The following is a 17,352-nucleotide window of genomic DNA, read 5'->3' as shown; positions in this document are numbered from 1 at the left end:
GCTTGATGAACTGGTTGATGTCATGCTTGAAACTTTTATTTCAGCTCAGGAAAAGGCAGGTCGATGTCGCACAGTATAATTAATTGTCGTTTTATTCCTCCCATTGAAAGAAGTGACAGAAATAAAACACCGATTAAACAGCAGTAACGTGACATTTTATGCAATCAAATTATCATCAGAATTAAAGTACTTTAGAGGAAAAGCTGAATATATGAACGTATTTACTTTTCTCAGGTTAACTGGTAGACGAGATAGCTGTAACGGTGAGGAGTATCGACATAAAGTCACCCATCAAACTACAAAGCTCAGGCCGGAGTTTGATGGGTGAAGTGTGACGGTGATTGGAAGGAAACAGGATTTAACCTCTTCCCCAGCATAAGAGTGAGTTGAAAATGGAAATCTCCCTTGTCTCAATGTTAAAAGATGCTTAGTGCACCAACAAACCCCCTTTCCTTGCCTCTGGGGCCCTGGGCCTCCGGCATGGCTATGCCACATGCATCTGTGCATCTCGATGGAGCTCAAAGGAGAGAGCACACATCGTCCACCCCGCTTTTGCCACCACAAAAGAAGGAGCATAAACTGGAGGGCAGGAAAGCAAAGTGCACGGAAAGTGCACAGCTGCCTTGCTGGGGAGATGGGCCTGGGAAACGGCTGCTAAATTTCAGGCCAGGCTCTATGTTTTGGCTGCAGATTCTTACCTCTTTGGGCATGCGCTTACTTAAAATGACTGAGGTGCTTAGGGAAAGTGTGTGTTGGGTATCAACATCCCCTTGTAAAAGTCCTATTTCCTGATTCCTAGCGGGTCTGCGGGATGGAGACCTCTCTTAAACGCAGATGCTACCTGCTGCAGGGTAGGTCGGCAGTTTGAGGATGACAGGGAGGCAGCGGGAGCTGCCAGCGGCAGCAAGAAGCGCTGGGTGAATCAAACACCCTCCTGCGTGGGTTGAAAGCTGATCCTTTTGCCGGGGAGGCGGGGGAAGAATCCCCTCCCTGGGAGCACCTCCGAGGCCCGCAGCCGCGGGAGTGCCCAGCCCCAGGAGGGGCAGCGGTTGGAGCGGAGCCAGGAAGGAGCTGCCGCCGGTAGGGCGTACAGGCAGCCGGTAAGGTCGGGATGCGGCCGGTAGGCCCGGGGGGAGGGCGGGGGGGCTGCCGGTGCCGGCCCGCCTCTCAGCGCGGAGCGCCGCGGCGCACCCCAACCACGGGCGGCGCGCCGCAACCGCGCGCGGCGCGGGAAAACCACCCTCCGGCCCCGCCCCCGAGGGCCGCGCCCCCTCCCCGCCCCCTCCGCCGCAGCCAATGGGAAGCGGCGAGCGGGCGGCGGGCGGCGCTGATTGGCGCCGCCGCTTCCGTCGCGCCCGGTTGCTACGGGGAAGCGGCGGCGCGGCGCGACATGGGCGGCCCGGTGCTGGGCGTGGGGCCCGGCGTGCTGGCGCTGGCGCTGCTCTGGGCGCTGGCGCTGCTGCTCTGCCTCGCGCTGTCCCGCGCGGCCGGCCCGGCCCGGTGAGCGGCGGGGGAGGGCGTTGGGAAGGGGAAGCGGGCCCGGTGCCGCCGGTGCTGAGGCCGCTGCGCCCGTCTCTCCCCCTGCCCCGCAGGCTCGCCGTGGTGCTGGTGCCCCTGGGCGCCGCGCTGCTCAGCGCCGCGCTGCTGCTCTTCCCGCGGGAGGGCGAGAGCCCGGCGCCGCCCGCCGACGTCCAGGTGAGCGCGAGGGGGCGGGGGGGGCGGCAACGGCCGCGGCGGGGCGGGACGGGACGGGCGGTACCTCGGGGAGGTCCCCAACGGTCACCGGGGGGGGGCGGTACCTCAGGGAGGTCCCCAACGGTCCTGGAGGGGGGAGCGTTACGTCAGGGAGGTCCCCAACGGTCACCGGAGGGGGGGGGCGGTACCTCAGGGTGTTCCCCAACGGTCACCGGAGGGGGGGGGGCGGTACCTCAGGGTGTTCCCCAACGGTCACGGGGGGGGGGGCGTTACCTCAGGGAGGTCCCCAACGGTCACCGGAGGGGGGAGCGGTACCTCAGGGAGGTCCCCGACGGTTCTGGAGGAGGGAGCGTTACCTCAGGGAGGTCCCCAACGGTCACGGGGGGGGGAGCGGTACCTCAGGGAGGTCCCCGATGGTTCTGGAGGAGGGAGCGTTACCTCAGGGAGCTCCCCAACGGTCACCGGAGGGGGGAGCGGTACCTCAGGGAGGTCCCCGACGGTTCTGGAGGGGGGGGCGTTACCTCAGGGTGGTCCCCAACGGTCACCGGCGGGGGGGTGTTAGTTCAGGGAGGTCCCCGACGGTCCTGGAGGGGGGAGCGGTACCTCAGGGAGGTCCCCAACCACCCTCAGGGGACCAGCCGTTCCCTCAGGGACCTCCCCAGCGGCCACCCCGTGGCGCCAAGGGGATCGGCTGTTCCCTCAGGGACCTCCCTGACAGCCCCTCTGGGGAAGGCTGTCACACGGATGTTCCCCACGGATGTTCCCCACGGCCACCCCAAGGACAGCCATTACCTCGGGCATCACCGACAGCCTCCCCGAGGATGGGCCGTTGCCTCGGGGATGGATTTTCCATAACAAAATCCCTTCTTTATGTGCCATTATCCATTAGTTTTCTAATTCGGCTGCCTTTCACTTTCCCCAGCCTCTGCGGGTGCCCTGTTTTAAAGCCCGGTAACTGCTCTTTTCACTCTTTTGTAGGTTATTGCCGTCTGAGCATGGAGCCGTCTGTGTTTTTATAACCGCTGCCTCTTGTTTGTGTTGCCAGCCAGAGTTCGGATGCTGCGATCTCGCGATTTCTGACCACGACAGGCTGCCTGTGCCGTTGCTGTTTTAGCTGCCAACCTGAGATTCCTTAGCTATTTGGGTTCTGAAGACACCAAGTTTTATGTCATTTTACTTTTAGGTGTTGCTTCCTCTGGTCTGTTACTAATGCACAGAGGAATATTACTCTTCTAGACATTGATTTGTGTCAATGTGTATAGTAAAAGGTACAAGCAAGGTCCTTATTTTTGTATTTTCTCCTTCCTGGGTGTGAATTGCTTGTGTAAATGTTGGCACCGAGATAAAGGGCAGCCAAGGAAGCGTTTGCGACTAGTAGGCTGACAGAAACAGGAAGCTTACTTTTTTAGCATCTTCAGTTGGACTAGACCTGTCCTGACTATCAATAATACATGATCTGGGCTCTCTGCACCGAAACTCTGCTAATTGGCTAATTAAAAAGTGAAACATGGTGAAGGAGCGAACGGATCGCTCACAGGAGACTTTTCCTGTAGCAACAACAAGGCTGAGCTTGTGCTAATGCATTTTGTAGAACTGAGCCGGGGGTAAGCAGAGCTCTGGGGTCGTCTCAGGAGCCAAGAGGACGATTTCATAACCAGCCGCCTTTCAGCTGGCTTCTCTTATTATGTCTGTCTTGTCTTGCCTCGCAGTCTGTATCTTTTTTTTTCTTTTTAATCATCTTTTTTTTTCCCCCCACTTTTCCCTTGCTTCTGAAAAGAAAGAATTATACCGTTCCTGTCAGGGCGAAGGTGCGCGCCAGTGTCCTCAGGAGTTTGGCAGCCAGCGGTCTGTGAGAGCTGCTGCAGGTTTTTCTGGCCCCTGGAGCCCTGGTCGGCGTTGTAACCTGTGTGTTTTCTGCTCTCTGCAGATCGTGGACACGTTCTTCATCGGCCGCTACGTCCTCCTCGCCGTCCTCAGCCTGGTCTTTCTCGGGAGCCTCTTCCTGGTCCTGGTTTACCACATTGCCGAGCCGATGTACGCCAAACCGCTCCGTCCCAGCTAGCCGCATCCCCAGGGAGCAGCTGCCCCACACCGACACGGACACTGCATCGCAAGGGCGGCATCTGGAGAGGCCTTCGCATTGCTTTCCTGGTGCTCTGGGGGATTTGTGGCCCTTTCCAGAAGCTGGAGAGGGGTGAGGCAGTGCGTGCGCACTTGAGATTGGGTAATCATCCAGAAACGCTGGTGTCTCTCGCAGGGTTACAGCTGCGTCCTGGCAGAGATGGCCTTGCTGATGCTGCTGATCACGGATTTCTACTGTGTATTTGTATGAACGTTCCTACAGCATCCTCTGTAGGAATTTGCTTTCTCTTGTACCTCTATTTTCCACGTACACATTCTGTAAAGGGATGGGAAACTGTCGCTGGGTTGGAAGGATATCAAATAGAGCCAAACAGCTGTAGAACAGAAATCAGATGAGAAACCTTTCCAGGATAGGATTTCAGTAGTTCCAGGTGGTGGCCAGCTGCAGAGTGCCGCACTGAATGGTCTTCTGAATTTTTTTTGTGCTTTTAGCTAAAACAGGGAGATGCCAAAGATAAAAAGGGGACTGAAATCAAAGATCTAGCCACGTCTGCTTGAACGATGGATTTTCAAAGTTTGGGTTGGCTTTGGTTAATGCTCTCTCTGCCCCTTCTGACCTTTTAATAATTTTTAGCAGAGCTGAGAGGTTTTTTGTTTTTTGTTTTTTTTCCTTCAGTAGCAGGGTAAATCCTCGAGAAGAGGAAATCCCACATTCATGGCAATAAAACAGGAAGGTGAACAGGAGCCTTTCCTAAAGCTGAATGCTTCTGTTTCTCAGAGCTTAGAAAGAGCCAGTGAGGCAAGCGAAGTGTGGTGCTCTGCATGCTGCAAAGGACTTCTTAACCTCTCTTTTTCTGGGTACAGGAGAAATGAAATCCGTGCACTTCTTTGCACTACACTTGATTTAATGAGCTGTACTGAGTGGATCCACAAGGATTGGTTTGTTATCCCTCCTTTTTCATGTAAGCTTAAGACTAATAAAACTCTCTAAGAAACCCCTGACGTAGCCTTTATTTCTTCTCCAGGAATGTCATCTTTTGTAGCCCTGTGGTGACAGCCTCACCGTCAAGCACGGAAGGAGCTTCTCCTTTTCCCATGGTGGCCACGCTTTGGGGGAAATTCGCCCTCTTTGGCATATGGTTGGGGATGGTCCCTTTGGCCGTTCACTCCTCCGTCGTCTCTGTAAGTGGCACAGCTCAGCCTTCCCGCTCTCTGGAGGAAGAGTTTGGGGATTTGAATTGGAGTAGTCCCTCTCCGAAATCAGAGGATCAGGAGTGCTACGTGCTCTGTCGAACAAAACTCTAGCTCATTTTTTCCGATCTTACCGGGAGAAATTTGGAGGGGGTGAAGGAAAAAACATTCAAAATAATGCTGGAACAGGCCCGTTAAAATCTGCCCGCTGTAAGGATGCAAAGGAACGGCAGGTATCGGCACAGTCCTTGAAAAACGGTGCAGGTTTTCGGGGTGCTTTCCATGCCTTGAGGAGCTGGCGGGATCATTTAGCAAATCGCACCGATAACCATGAGCAGTGGCTTGCGCAGCACCCTCTGGGCACTTGTGCTTAATGACAGTCATTCACCATTTTAAAAATCCCTCGATACTGATTTTTTTGGCTCCCATAGGGGCCAAGCTTTGGCAGCGCGCGGAGGAGAGTCGCTCGTTTTTCCGAGCCCCGTTTCACCTTTAACAGTCGAGTGAGCAGCGGATATTGCTGTGAGGTTAAAGCCAAGTTCAGCTGCGTGAGAGCGGGCCTGAGCTGCGTGCGGGGGCAATATCGCCAAAAGAACGAGGGCGAAAATCTCATAGCTCTGTATTGATTCCCCCCCACCTCGATTTTAGAGCTTTTGCCTTTTTTCATTTTGAACTCGAGACGCTCAACAACAAATAAAAGAAACAGCCCTCTCCTGCTGGTCCCAAAATGTGCTATTGGGAGATTACAGATGCGTACGCTGAAGCTCCCAGGCTTGAGAGCGCCGCTGCCCTGCAGAAAAAGCCCCAGCACCCAGCCAGAGAAAAATATGAGTGTTTTTCAACAACTAAAAAGCAGCTCTATACATTTTTTGAGCGTGTAAACGCTCCTCCTAAAGCAGATGTCCAAGGGACTCAAACGATTGCGTTAAGGAAGGCGCCGGGCGTTAATGCAACGCAAGCGCGTCGGGTCTCTCGACGATTTCGAAGTCCCGCCCGGAACAAAATTCATCTTTAATTCAGCATCTCGGCAACGTTTCTGTGCGCGCTGCCAGCCTCGCGGCGCGCTGCCGCCTGGAAATACTGGAAAAGCATTCGCAGCACAGGGAAAAAAAAAAAAAAACCTAAAAGCAAAGATTTTGGGGCTTTGCTGAAAATCCCCAGAACGGCTGGGAGTGAGCAGAAACCACTTGTTTTTCTGGGGACCAGAGAAGAAGTCGCAGCGCGCGCGGATTCACGCAGCAAAGGTTGGCAGGGGTGGGCGCTGCCGACGGGAAAGGGGTGGTGGGGAAGAACCGGGACCAAAAAAAGAGATGATTTCCAGCTTTGGGCTCACCCCTTTCCCACCTTTCGCCGCGCCGGGGATGGAGCAGCTGGCTGAACTCGACCCTCTGCGCCTAGGTATTTATTTTGGGCGCAGGCACGCAAGTCTGCGCGCCCCCCCCCCCCCGGCCCCGCGCCTGGGCTTTCCAGACGGTTCCTGTTTATTTTTCGGAAAGGAAGACCGCGTCAAGGAATCGGTATGAAACGAAGCTGCTTTCCAACCGGTCCTGAACAGCAGCTTTTTTTGCAAAAATTTCACAGCTCCGACTCGCTGAGCTTTTTGTGGACGCAGCGGATGAGCAGTTTGGGGGTCACATCTGCATCTTTAGTCGCCGGCGAAGCTGCTCTGCACTCGGCAGTCGTTCCCGGGCTGACGGCCGCCAGCACCGGCCCGCCTGCGTCCCACCGCCGGCCGGCAGCCGAATCCACCTGGATTTTCCCTGGAAAGTGGGGGAAAAAAAAAAAACTCACCTCCCCCACCCCGTTCCCTGCCGAGGGGCTGCTAAAGAAGGATTTTTCTCCCGATTTTCACCAATTAAAGGCCAAAAAGAGGCCGTGAAGGCTCCCCGTGCACCTACCCCCTCCCCGGACCTGAGAAATCTCGGCGACGGCGGGGCTGAGATTGATTTTTCTGTTGGCGCTCGGCGCGTTTGGGCGAGCGCTGCTTACAGCTGGCGCGGCCCGCTTGCCTTCTTTCTCCCGGCAGTGCTGCCAGAGCCGGCGGCCGAGTCGCTTCGGACTTGCCAAAAGCGTGAGTCAGCCCCGGCCGGGAGAAATCCGTCCCGGAAAAACACTGAGACGCTAAAAGCTGGGACGGGAGGTGGGGGGAAAAAACAACCCACCCGACTCGCTCCTGCAAGGAGCTCCCGCGGGCACCGGCGCCTGCAGGACCTTCTTTCTTTTTTTGCTTTGACAGTGCATTTTGAGCCTCCCGGCTTCCTCATCGTCCTCTTTTACCTTTCTAGGGCAAAATGTTGCTTTTGGGGCCACCACCAGCTCCCTCAGGCTTTGCTACAACAGGGTTTTTCTCTCCTCGGGGATAAAGGGGTAATTTGGGATTTTGCATTTTTCGGCTCGCCTGGTCATTTTTTGCTGTTTTTTTTTTTTCCCTCGCCAGTGCCCCGCTGCGAGCCGGCCCCTCGCACATCAAAGCCCCCCCCCAGCACATCTGGCTGCACATCTGGCCGGTTGTAACCTTGCGGGATCCCGGGTGGGGGGAGCGCGCCGAGCCGGGCGCTTGCAGCGGGGCCCAGATAATCAGCGGGCGCCTAACGGAGAAGAAGGGGCATCCGGAGCGGTGTGGGGTCTTTTAGCGCTGCTGAGCCTTTTTTCGGGGCTATATGGTACCAAAACCGGGGGGGGGGACCAAAAATGCCATTTTTTCCAGTAGGGTGAGTCATTTCGTGGGAAATGGCTTAATTTGGGCTTAGCGGAAAGGCCAGGTTCAGTGCTCAGCGCCATAAGCGGGTCTCCCCCCAATCCCCCGAGCTCGGCGACCGCGACCTGCCCCGCGGGAAAACGCAAGAGCAGCGGCGCAGGCTGAGCACCTTTTTAATATTAAAAAAAAAGAAAAATAAAAAAGGACGGCGGTGAGGACCGAGCCCGGGAAAAAACCGGGCGCCGGGCGCCCCACCGTCGCCACTTCCCGCCGCCGGCCCATCCTCGCCCGACCGCGGCGGGACCGGGGCCGGGGGGGGAACCGCGTCCGCTCGGCGTCCGCCGCCTCCTCCGCGCCGAGCGCTCCCGGCGTATCGCCGCCCTCCTCGCTGCTGGCGGCGGGGTCGGGGCCGGGGTTGGGGGCGGAGGGGGGACGTCAAAACTCCCTAAACCTGCGGGGAGAAGGGCAAAGCGGCTGAGCTCGCTGGCGGGGCCGGCGGGCCGAGGACGACGGCCGGCAGCCCCGGCGGCGCTCGAGCCTCGCGCGCAGGAGGGAGCCGGGCGCTTCCGGCGCCGCGAGAAACGGCACACTTACCGTCGCGTCAAGCCCAGCAATCTCCTCTTTTACCTGCAAACACAATCGAGGCATAACGGAGCGAACGCGGGGCCGATTCGGGGAGCTGCAAAAACACCGCCCCCCCCGTCCCCCCCGTCCCCGGTGGTAAAAGCAGCCGCGTTTTCCCGCGGCGGGCGCTTTCCCGGCCGTACCTACCCCCTCCTCGTCGCCGGGCAGCCGCACCAGGCGCGGACCTCCTTGAGCACCACGCGGCAGAGGAGCTGGAGAGGAAGAGCAGGGAGATTGCCGGCGACGAGACGGGCTTTAAGGCGGTTTCGAGGGGAAACGCCCCGTTCGGGGAGGCGCGCCGGCGCGCCCGCGGGAACGAAAAGCCAAGGCGAAGGGACCCACCAGGCAAGCCAAGACGTCGGCGGCGATGAGCATGTAGAAGACGTTGTTCCAGCCCGTGGGAGAGAGGAGGCCGGCCAGCAGCGGTCCCAGCGCGGCGCCTGGGCGAGCCGGGGACGGGCAGGCGGCCTGAGCGGACGCGGGAAAACCGGGCGCTCGGCCCCCCCCCGCCGCCGCCCCGCTCCCCCCCGCCGCCGCCCGCCCGAGCCGTACGGACCTACGGAGCCCGTGCCGTCGATGATGGCCGTGACGGTGGAGAGGGCTTTGGCGTTGCCTCGGAGGGACTCGTGCGTGCCCTGCGGCCGGAGAGGAGCGCTCGGCAGGAAGAGGCGGCGCGGCGGAGGCCGAAGCTCGCGCCGGCCCGCCCAGGAGCCGCCCTTACCAGATCGGCCGAGACCGCCGTCGTGATGAGGGCGTAGGGTCCGTTCACCAGCCCGCCGCACACGATCAGCATGGCTGCCAGGCGGCACGAGGCGTCGCGGGCTTTCCGCCGCCGCCCCGCTCCGCCTCCCCCCCGCCCGCCCCTCTCCCCTTTTCCCGGGGGGACCCGCCGCGCTCGCCCAGCGCCGCGGCTCTTAAAGCCTCCGAGCCGGGACCTGAGCCCGGTTTGCGGGGGAAAAAAAAAAAAAAAACAAGGGAATTGGGTCGGCGGCACCTTCTGCCGTCAGGCTTCCCCGCGCCCCCGTAGGCGGCTCCTCACCTATAGACGTGCCGATGCTGTTCTGGCCGACGTGGTTATACAGGAAGAGCTGGAAGAGAGACGCGGATTAAGGAAAAGAGACGCAGATCCGATCGGTTATAATTCTCCCAGCTTTTACGCCGAGCGTTTTCCTTTGGTACGCGCGGGCCGTTTTCGGAAAGGGGAGCATCAACCCAGACCCGGCGACCGGCCAGAGGCATCGACCCGGCGAGACATCCCGCCAGCACCGTATCTCCGGTTATTTTTCCGCTGTCCAGCCCCCGGCTGGGAACGGCCACCCCGGGAAGAGCCGGGCGCGTGGGGTCCTCTTTGGGAAAGAGGAAGGCGGCCGCCCCCGTCCCCGCGCGACACCCACCATGGGAGCGGCGACGACCAGCATCGTGCAGCACGTGGTGGCCCGGCCGCCGGTGTAGTCGGAGACGAGGCCGGCGATGATCCCACCTGCGGAAAGGAGAGGCGGCCGTGGGGCGCGCTCCCCGCCGGGCAGGGCGCCCGCCCGGGGCTCGTGGCGGTGGAGAAGCTGCATTTTGGCTTAACTCAAAAACCCCATCGGCGGGGTCGCCGCGCCGCTCATCCGTCCCTTCTCTTTTGAGGGAAAGAAATGCCTCCAAAAGGCAAAGATCTTAATAGCGGAGTGAAGAGCTTTGATTTATCCGAGCTCTGCCTCTTTTCCCGGGTTTCCCCGAATCCCCACACGCTCCGGTCTCCTCCACCCATGCAAAACACACTCTTCAGCTAAGAAAAGCAAGACCAAGAGAGACCCACAGAAAGCTGTTGCAACGGTCGCTTGGCTTGCAAAACAAAACCAAAGGACGTTCCTCGCCGCAGCGCCCCGAGGAAGGAGAAAAGCGAGGAGCCCCGCGTCCCCGCGGCGGGGACTTGCCGTCGGGCCGAGCGGCCGAGGCAGGACAGTCGCCGGCCCGGGGGCGGGTTTGCGCCATCCCGGACCGAAGGCGAGGGACGAACCCAAAATGCCGCCGACGTCAAAGAGGGTCGACAGGTCGCCCGCTTCCTTGGCGCCGAAGTGAGCTGCGAGGAGAGGGCAGAGGGGTGAGGAGACGCTGCCCGGGCGGCCGCGGCTCTGCCTCCGCGCCGCCTCCCCAAAGCTCACCGACGTTCACGATGTAGAGCGGCAGCCAGTAGAGGAAGGTGTAGCTCACCAGCTTGGCGAAGAGCAGGCAGAGGGAAAACTCCACGACGCCCTAGGAGGAGAGGAGAAGACATCAGGAAGAGGACAACCATGGCCCCCACCTCCGCCGGGTGCTTTTTATCCCCGTTTCTCCATCGCAGCGACCGCGCTGCATCGTCCCCGGCTTCCCAGCGGCTTTCGGAGCGGGATCCGGAGGCTCGCGGACGCTCAAGGATGTGGGAGACCCATCACGGGCTGACGTTCACGGCGCGCCCTGGACCTGGAGGAGCATCCCGCAGACCCGGTGCGGCTACTCACGGGTATCCGGAGCGCCCCGAGGAAGCTGATGGCTTCGGGCTCCTCGGTCGCCTCCTTGGGACTCTCCGAGCGGTCCAGGCTGGTGCAGCTGGAGGCGCTCAGCGGCCCGTCGTCAGGCATCCCTCCTTCGGGATCTTTCTCCTCGGACGCCGTCTGTAACGAGACGATTTGGCCGTCGTTTCTGGATGGGGAAGGAGCGTTAGGACGCTCGCACCAAAGCCGGGGAGCCGTTAGCATCCCCCGTGAGACCTGTCGATCACTAATTTCCGAATAAACCTCCTGGCTAACACCTAAAGCTGGGTCGATACGTTGGCGAAAACCTATTTTCCCAAAACTCGTGGGGTTTTTTGCTATAAACGGAGGAGCTGCCCAGGCCGGTTTGGACAGTGAGTTGACTTACGTGATGCAGAGGTGGGCTGCAGCCAACGTCCTCAGGGTCTGCAAGGAGAAAGGACGCCCCGTGAGAGCTCGCCCCGGCTGCCGTCCCTAAATCATCTGCGAGGAGAAACGCAGAGCCGGGAACCGCCAGCGGTCGCCTCCGTCGCCGACTTTTCCGGCAGCGAAACACCCCAAAAAAATCCCCGAAGGGCTTTCCCGGATGGTTTCCCAGCAAGGCGGGCGAGGAGGAGCGAGCGGCACCGGGGCGCGAGCCGAAAGGATGCCGAGCATCCCCGTCGCCGTCTCCCGGCCCGCCGCTAGCTGGGAACGGCCATTCGAGATGGGCGGAAATGCTCGGCGAGGTCGAGCCGGAGAGGAGGGGGGGGGAAAAAATATATCGGGTTTCGCGCCGGCTCCGAGCGAGCGGCTCCTTGGGGCGCCACTCACGCTCCACGAGGAAGAAGAAGCAGACGACCCCCACCGCGGCGATGACGATGCCGGGCACGATGAAGGACAGGCCCCAGGCGGACGAGACCCAGGCGCCGGCGATGAGCGAGCCCAGGATGTTGCCCACGGAGGTGTGCGAATTCCAGATGCCCATGATCAGCCCTCTCCTGCCGGGGGGGGGGGGGGAGACGGACGGACGGACCGGGCTTGAGCATCGCGGCGCCGAGCAGCCGGTCCTGCCCCCTCGCCGGATGCGACGGGAGCGAGACGACGGGGCCCCCGCCCCGGGGAGGGGGAGCTCGCCGCGCCGCTCTCCGCGCCGGACCGAGGCGCACTCACTTCCCCTTTCCGAACCAGTTCCCGACGCACGCCACCACGGCGGGCCAGCCCGTCGTCTGCACCAAACCGTTGCAGATCTAGCGAAGGAACGGAGAGGGGAGAGGGAGCGGTGGCACGTGGCGCCGGCTCCAGCGCCCCTTCCCGCCCTCGGAGATGCCGAGCGATTTCTTTTAGCCCCGGTTCGCCCAAAACCAGGCAGAGCCTGAGCAAAACGCTCCGATTTGGGGGGGGGTTCCCCCCACCCACAAAAGTGCCAGTGCTGGGGATACGCCAAGTGCCCCGGCGTGAATCGCAGAGGGTGGGTTTCCAAGTCGGGATGGTTCCCGTGGCTGATGTTCCAGCAGCCCCATATTCCCACGGCCCGCTGTTCCCGCAGCCAGTATCCCTGCGGCCGATATCCCTGCGGCCCGCTGTTCCCGCAGCCAGTATCCCTGCGGCCGATATCCCTGCGGCCCGCTGTTCCCACAGCCCGATATCCCTGCGGCCGATATTCCCACGGCCCGATGTTCCCACGGCCGATATCCCTGCGGCCGATATCCCTGCGGCCCACTGTTCCCGCAGGCAATATCCCTGCGGCCGATATTCCCACGGCCCGCTGTTCCCGCAGCCAGTATCCCTGCGGCCGATATTCCCGCGGCCCACTGTTCCCGCAGGCAATATCCCTGCGGCCGATATTCCCGCGGCCCGCTGTTCCCGCAGCCCGATATCCCTGCGGCCGATATCCCTGCGGCCCATATTCCCGTGGGCAGGTGCCGGCGTGCCCGGCTGTTGCCAAATGGGCCGCGCCGGCCCGGCTCAATGAGGCCGGTGCAATTAGGGATGAGGCAGTTTCGGCGCCCCCGTGAAATCAGCCGAGGTCGGGGGCCCGGGAAGCGCCCGACGCCTCCCACTCGGAAACTGGGACGCCCATCAAGGGCTTAAATGCGCTCGGGGCAATTTCCATCGCCCGTCATGGGAGGGCGTAGAAACAAACTGCGCCGCCCGCCTCGGGCTACGGCTCCTCGCCGCCTCCTTGGCCGAGCTGAATGAGGCCGACCTAGTTCCGAGCTGCCAACTCATCACACGAGTGATTCCCGCAATTACGAGGCTGGGAAACGCCGCTGGTTGCAGCAAGGCGTTTCGACAGCCCGCGCCGGCCGGCTCCGGTCCCTTCGCTGGGTCGTTGCTGAGCGGGCCCCTTTTTCCGCATAAAAGCGGGGGTTTGGGGGAGGGGGGGGACTGCGCCGGGTGGGAGCTCGCAGGGGACGCCGGTAATTTCGGGAGGGGGAACCGGGCTCACCTGCATGACGATGAAGTACCAGAGCGCGTGGATGTCCCAGAAGTAGCCGAGGCCGAAGAGCGCCGTGAAGAGCCCGCTCAGCACCATCCCCCCCGACAGGTAGTACCGCAGGGGCAGACGCTCGCCGAAAATCCCGCTGGGAGCGCCGGGAAGGGAGGGGGGGAAAAAACCCAAAAATTTTTAAAAAAAGGGGATTTCCGGCCGGCTCTGCAGCCGCGGAGGCGCGAAAAACCGAGTGGGAGCCCCGGGGCCGGCAAGGCAGGGAAGGAGGCAAAGGCAGGGAAAAGGTCGGAGCGAGGCGGATTTGGGGGGGAGCGGCGCGGGCGCGCGGGGCCGTTACCTGACGAACATCCCGATGGCGTAGGCCACCAGGAAGGCGTTATCCAGGGCGCCGAAGAGCTCCTTGTAGTTATCCTGATCTGGAGCGGGGCGGGGGGGGGGAAATCACCGCGAAGGATACGCCGAACGGCTCCGAGGCGTCGGGAACCGGCCCCTTCCCGGCCGCCCGGGGCTTCGCCAGCCGCCGGCGCCGCGTCGGCCCGGCTGCCCTTCGGCTCCAAGGGCCAAAGGACCAATCGCCCCCGGAGGCGATTTGCAGCATTGTGCTATTTACCCCAGGGGGGGCCGGGCAGCCCGGCCGGAGCCGAAAAAAGCGGGGTTTTGGGGGGGGGGTGAGGGTGGCCGGCGGCGCCTTACCGAAGGGCACCCAGCTGCAGCCGGCGGTGCCGTTGGAGCCGTTGAGCCGGTCGGCGCCCGCCGCCGAGCAGTTGAGGTGCAGCTGGCTCTGCGGAGAGAGCGGAGGGGGCCGCGCTGGGGACAGGGGCACGCGCGGGGGCGAGCGGCGCGACGCCAGGTATCCCCTCGCCCCCCCGGCCGTGGGATCGCCGGGGCCCTTCTCTCCGCTACCTTGACGATGCTGAGGGGTTTGCGCGAGAGGTGGTAGCTGGCGTAGCACAGGAAGGTCAGCACCAGCGTCAGCCCCCGGTAGCTGCGGGCGAGAGGGAGGTGAGAGCCGGCGGGAGGGACGGCGGGACCCGGGCGGCGGATGGAGCTCACGGCCTCCCCCCCGCCGCCCTCCATTTCAGCATCGCCCAGGTCGAGGGCTTCAGCAGCAATTTTCCCGCTCAAAATCGTCCCCGAAAGCCGACGACGGGGTGATTCCCACGTGGGAAATTCACCTGGGAAAGTCCTGGAGGTCTGGGAGCAGGGCCGTGCGCGGGAAAGCCCAGGCGGCATCATTTCCCGCGGTACCCGCTGCCCTCACCAGGGCGATGCCTGGGCAGGATTTGCACCTTTTTCACCCGAAATGCACAGAACTGGCCTTGGGGGGAGGATTGCACCATTTAAGACGGTGTCGAGGAGTGCGAGTGGTCAGGCCCTGAGCTGGCAGCAAGAATGTCATGGGTTGGGCTGTTTTTTTGCTTAATTAAAAAAAAAAAAAAAAGGCAAATGCCTCATTCTCAGCATTTCTAGCTCAGGCGGCTCCGCAGTTTTACTTTGCGCCCGGAAAACTGCCGGCAAAAATTAGAGGGGCTCAGCCACAAAAAAGCAACGTCATGGAGAAACCACTGTTTCCCTCCCCTCAAAAAAAAAAAAAAATCACTGCCCCTCACTGTGCTGGGAGGATTGGGGCGAGTAAGGGGCGTGAGAAACCCGGACGGTTCATCGAAAAAAGGGGGGAGGGAAGAGGGGGGATGGTTTCGGGGATGCTGGTAGTGCTGATTCAAGCAGCTTGAGTTAAGGGGCAGCCGGAAAGACTGAGGAATGGAAAGACTGGCGAAGGGACGGAAAGAGGAAGCGCGAGGCTGTCCGAGCCGCGAGTCATTAGGCAACCGCGGCGTGTGAGGACAAGCTTTTAAAAACAACTTTAAAAAAAAAAATCGAGGTTGGGTTTGTCATCTCGCAGAACAGGCTGCCCCGAGCTGCGGGAACGGGGCCAGCTCCGGGCCATGTCGCACTGCTGACTGGCCGGGTGTCCCTGAGCCCGTGTCACCGGCCCTGGTAGCCCCAGTGGCCCCAGTCCCCGGCCAAGTGCCAGCACCCCCAGTGCCCTCAGTCCCTGGGAGGCCCCGTGTCCCCCAGCCAGGTACCAGTCCCAGGTGGGTGCCGGTGTCCCCCAGCTCAGGAGTGGTGGCCCCAGTCCCTGGCCCCGTGTCTTCTCGTCCTGTGCTGGTCCCAGGCTGGTGCTGGTGTCCCCAAGCCTGGTACCAGTGTGGCCAGTCCCTGGCCCAGGGCTGGTGTCCCCTGGTCTGGTGCTGGTGTCCCCAGTCCCTGTCCCAGTGCTAGTCTCCCCAGATCTGATGTCCCCAGTCCCTGATCCAGTGTCCCCTGCTCCAATACGGGTCCCATGGCATCCCCAAACCTGGGATCGGTGTCCCCAGCCCCTGGCCCGTGTCCCCTGGTGCCAGGCTTAGTGCCGGTGTCCCTTTGGCTGGCGTCCCCGGTCCGGTACCGGCGGCAGGCTGGTACCGGTGTCCCCGGGGGTCCCCTGGGTGCCCCCCCGGCCCCCCCGGTGGCCGCTCACCGGCTGTCGCGGGGCAGGGCGCGGAGCAGGCGGACGCCGGGGGCGAGCGTGGCCCTCATGGCGGTACCGGCACGGGCACCGGGTCGCGACGGGTCGGGTCGGGTCGGGTCGGGTCGGGTCGGGTCGGGTCGCGGTGGGTCAGGACGGCACGGGACGGGCCGGGCCGAGCCGGTCCCGCCGCTTAAATGTCCCGCGGGGCCGGGCCGCCCCGCACCGCCCCGGCGCCGCCCCGGCCCCGGCACCGCCCCGGCCCCGGCCCCGGCCCCGGCCCCGGCCCCGGCCCCGGCCCCGCTCCTTCCTCTCCCCCCGGTACCGACCGTCTCCGGACCCCCCCCCAGCCCCATACACAGACCCCCCCCAGGCCCTGCCTCAGAGACAGAGCCCCTTTACAACCCCCCCCCCGCAGCCCCTTCCCCATATACCGACCCCCCCAGCCCTATAGATAACCCCCCCGTTCCCATATACGGACCCCCCAGCCCCTGCCCCTTGCCCCCTGCCCCTTGCAATATACAGCCCCCCCCATATACAGCCCCTTCCCCACATACAGACCCCCCTCCGGCCCCTTCCCCCTACACGGCACACACCCGGACCCCCTTCCCCATATACGGACCCCCCCACGGACAGACCCTCCCACACCCAACCCCTCTCCCCTATACAGACCCCCACATTCAGCCCCCTCCCCGCTGAGGACCAACACCAAAAGCAGGGCACCCACCCGGCTGCCCCGTGAGCTCGCGTTTCTGCTCGCTCCGGGGCCAAAACAGGCTGGAAAAACTGAAAGGAAGCCGCTCCGGGGATGCACGACAGCTTGATAGGACTTTGGGTTTTTTTTTTTCAAAGTGAAATCAGAGCATCCAACGCTAAAAGTCGGTGAAAAATAATAATAACGAAGCAAAGCAGCCCAGCTTTCCCGCACAAGCTCGAGTAAACATCAAGCTGGGTGGCGCAGCAGGGGGACGGTTGAGCTTTGCACCTGGGCTCCCCCCCAGGCTGGGTGCGAATTTTCAGCTCCATGTTTTAAAAATGGTGTTTTAGTAAAAAAATATATCTATATAAATAAATAAAGGGGCGTTCAAAGAGCAGCGGGGGGAAGCTCTCCTGCTGGGAGTTATTTTGAGCCAAAGGGGAAATAAAAGCGTGACGGGGAAGCGCACAGCTCACGGGCACCTGACCACCACGGGAAGGAGAAGGGAGGAGGCATGGGAAAAAACTTTCGGGGTGCTTTATCCCCCAAGCAAACCTTTCAGGTTTATTCGTGGGGGTTTGGGGAGCGCCACCCCCCCCTTTGCTCCCGCGGGTTTTGCACCAGTGCAAAAGGCCAGCGCTGAAAGGATCCCATTTACGGCGAAGTGATGGGAGAATTAAGCCTTTCTGCAGCAGCCGATTAGAGATAAGCGAAGGCAGATCACGGGTTTCAGGATCTAGAGCAATGACTTTATTTAACCTGAGCCTCTCTGAAACAAGTCTTGAGACAGCCCACAGCCACACTGGTGAGGACAGCGGGGCGGCTCCAGCCCCCCGGCCAGACACGGTGGTAGATGGGCACCTTCAGAAAGGTGGAAACAGATGGGGGGAAAAAAAATAAAAAGTTGTGTTTTTTCTGACGGAT

General features: G+C 61.4%; 2 protein-coding genes across 7 annotated transcripts; one reads left to right on the top strand and one right to left on the bottom strand.

The window, feature by feature from the left end:
• Nucleotides 1-1,301: 1,301 nt before the first annotated feature.
• Nucleotides 1,302-4,772, top strand: TMEM218 (transmembrane protein 218). Its single transcript, XM_068916797.1, has 3 exons — nt 1,302-1,500; nt 1,593-1,695; nt 3,623-4,772. Exons 1-3 carry the CDS (start codon nt 1,391-1,393, stop codon nt 3,755-3,757), a joined length of 348 nt encoding a protein of 115 aa, XP_068772898.1. The 5' UTR covers nt 1,302-1,390; the 3' UTR covers nt 3,758-4,772.
• A 3,055-nt stretch (nt 4,773-7,827) lies between these two features.
• On the bottom strand, nt 7,828-15,952 carry SLC37A2 (solute carrier family 37 member 2). Of its 6 annotated transcripts, none has more exons than XM_068916791.1 (19): nt 15,744-15,952; nt 14,126-14,207; nt 13,916-14,003; nt 13,560-13,638; nt 13,220-13,355; nt 11,941-12,017; nt 11,602-11,768; nt 11,177-11,214; nt 10,777-10,929; nt 10,441-10,531; nt 10,296-10,358; nt 9,685-9,770; nt 9,330-9,378; nt 9,012-9,085; nt 8,847-8,925; nt 8,633-8,730; nt 8,438-8,502; nt 8,261-8,293; nt 7,828-8,117 (listed from the first exon to the last, which is right to left on the bottom strand). In XM_068916791.1, the coding sequence occupies exons 1-18, from the start codon at nt 15,800-15,802 to the stop codon at nt 8,290-8,292; spliced, it is 1,488 nt and encodes a 495-aa protein (XP_068772892.1). In that variant the 5' UTR covers nt 15,803-15,952; the 3' UTR covers nt 7,828-8,117; nt 8,261-8,289. The 6 variants fall into 6 exon arrangements, with proteins under 6 accessions (XP_068772892.1, XP_068772895.1, XP_068772891.1 ...); XM_068916792.1 differs by having other exon boundaries at nt 8,017-8,117; nt 8,434-8,502; XM_068916794.1 differs by lacking the exon at nt 9,012-9,085 and having other exon boundaries at nt 7,829-8,117; nt 15,744-15,937.
• Between the last annotated feature and the right edge of the window lie 1,400 nt (nt 15,953-17,352).

This window comes from Struthio camelus, chromosome 22 (assembly GCF_040807025.1).
Source record: "Struthio camelus isolate bStrCam1 chromosome 22, bStrCam1.hap1, whole genome shotgun sequence".
Lineage (NCBI taxonomy): Eukaryota > Metazoa > Chordata > Aves > Struthioniformes > Struthionidae > Struthio > Struthio camelus.
Note: the sequence above shows the minus strand (reverse complement) of the source record. Positions and strands in the feature narration are given on the sequence as shown.

What these genes read in the sequence shown, in the direction of transcription:
- TMEM218 (XM_068916797.1), top strand. Translation starts at nt 1,391, where the DNA reads ATGGGCGGCCCGGTGCTGGGCGTGGGGCCCGGCGTGCTGGCGCTGGCG. An exon ending in CGCGCGGCCGGCCCGGCCCG is followed by an intron (nt 1,501 to 1,592) that starts GTGAGCGGCGGG and finishes CCTGCCCCGCAG; the next exon opens with GCTCGCCGTGGTGCTGGTGC. An exon ending in CGCCGCCCGCCGACGTCCAG is followed by an intron (nt 1,696 to 3,622) that starts GTGAGCGCGAGG and finishes TGCTCTCTGCAG; the next exon opens with ATCGTGGACACGTTCTTCAT.
- SLC37A2 (XM_068916790.1), bottom strand. Translation starts at nt 15,802, where the DNA reads ATGAGGGCCACGCTCGCCCCCGGCGTCCGCCTGCTCCGCGCCCTGCCC. An exon ending in TCGGGGCGCTCCGGATACCC is followed by an intron (nt 10,532 to 10,776) that starts GTGAGTAGCCGC and finishes CTCTCCTCCTAG; the next exon opens with GGCGTCGTGGAGTTTTCCCT. An exon ending in CAGCATCGGCACGTCTATAG is followed by an intron (nt 9,086 to 9,329) that starts GTGAGGAGCCGC and finishes GCCGCCTGGCAG; the next exon opens with CCATGCTGATCGTGTGCGGC.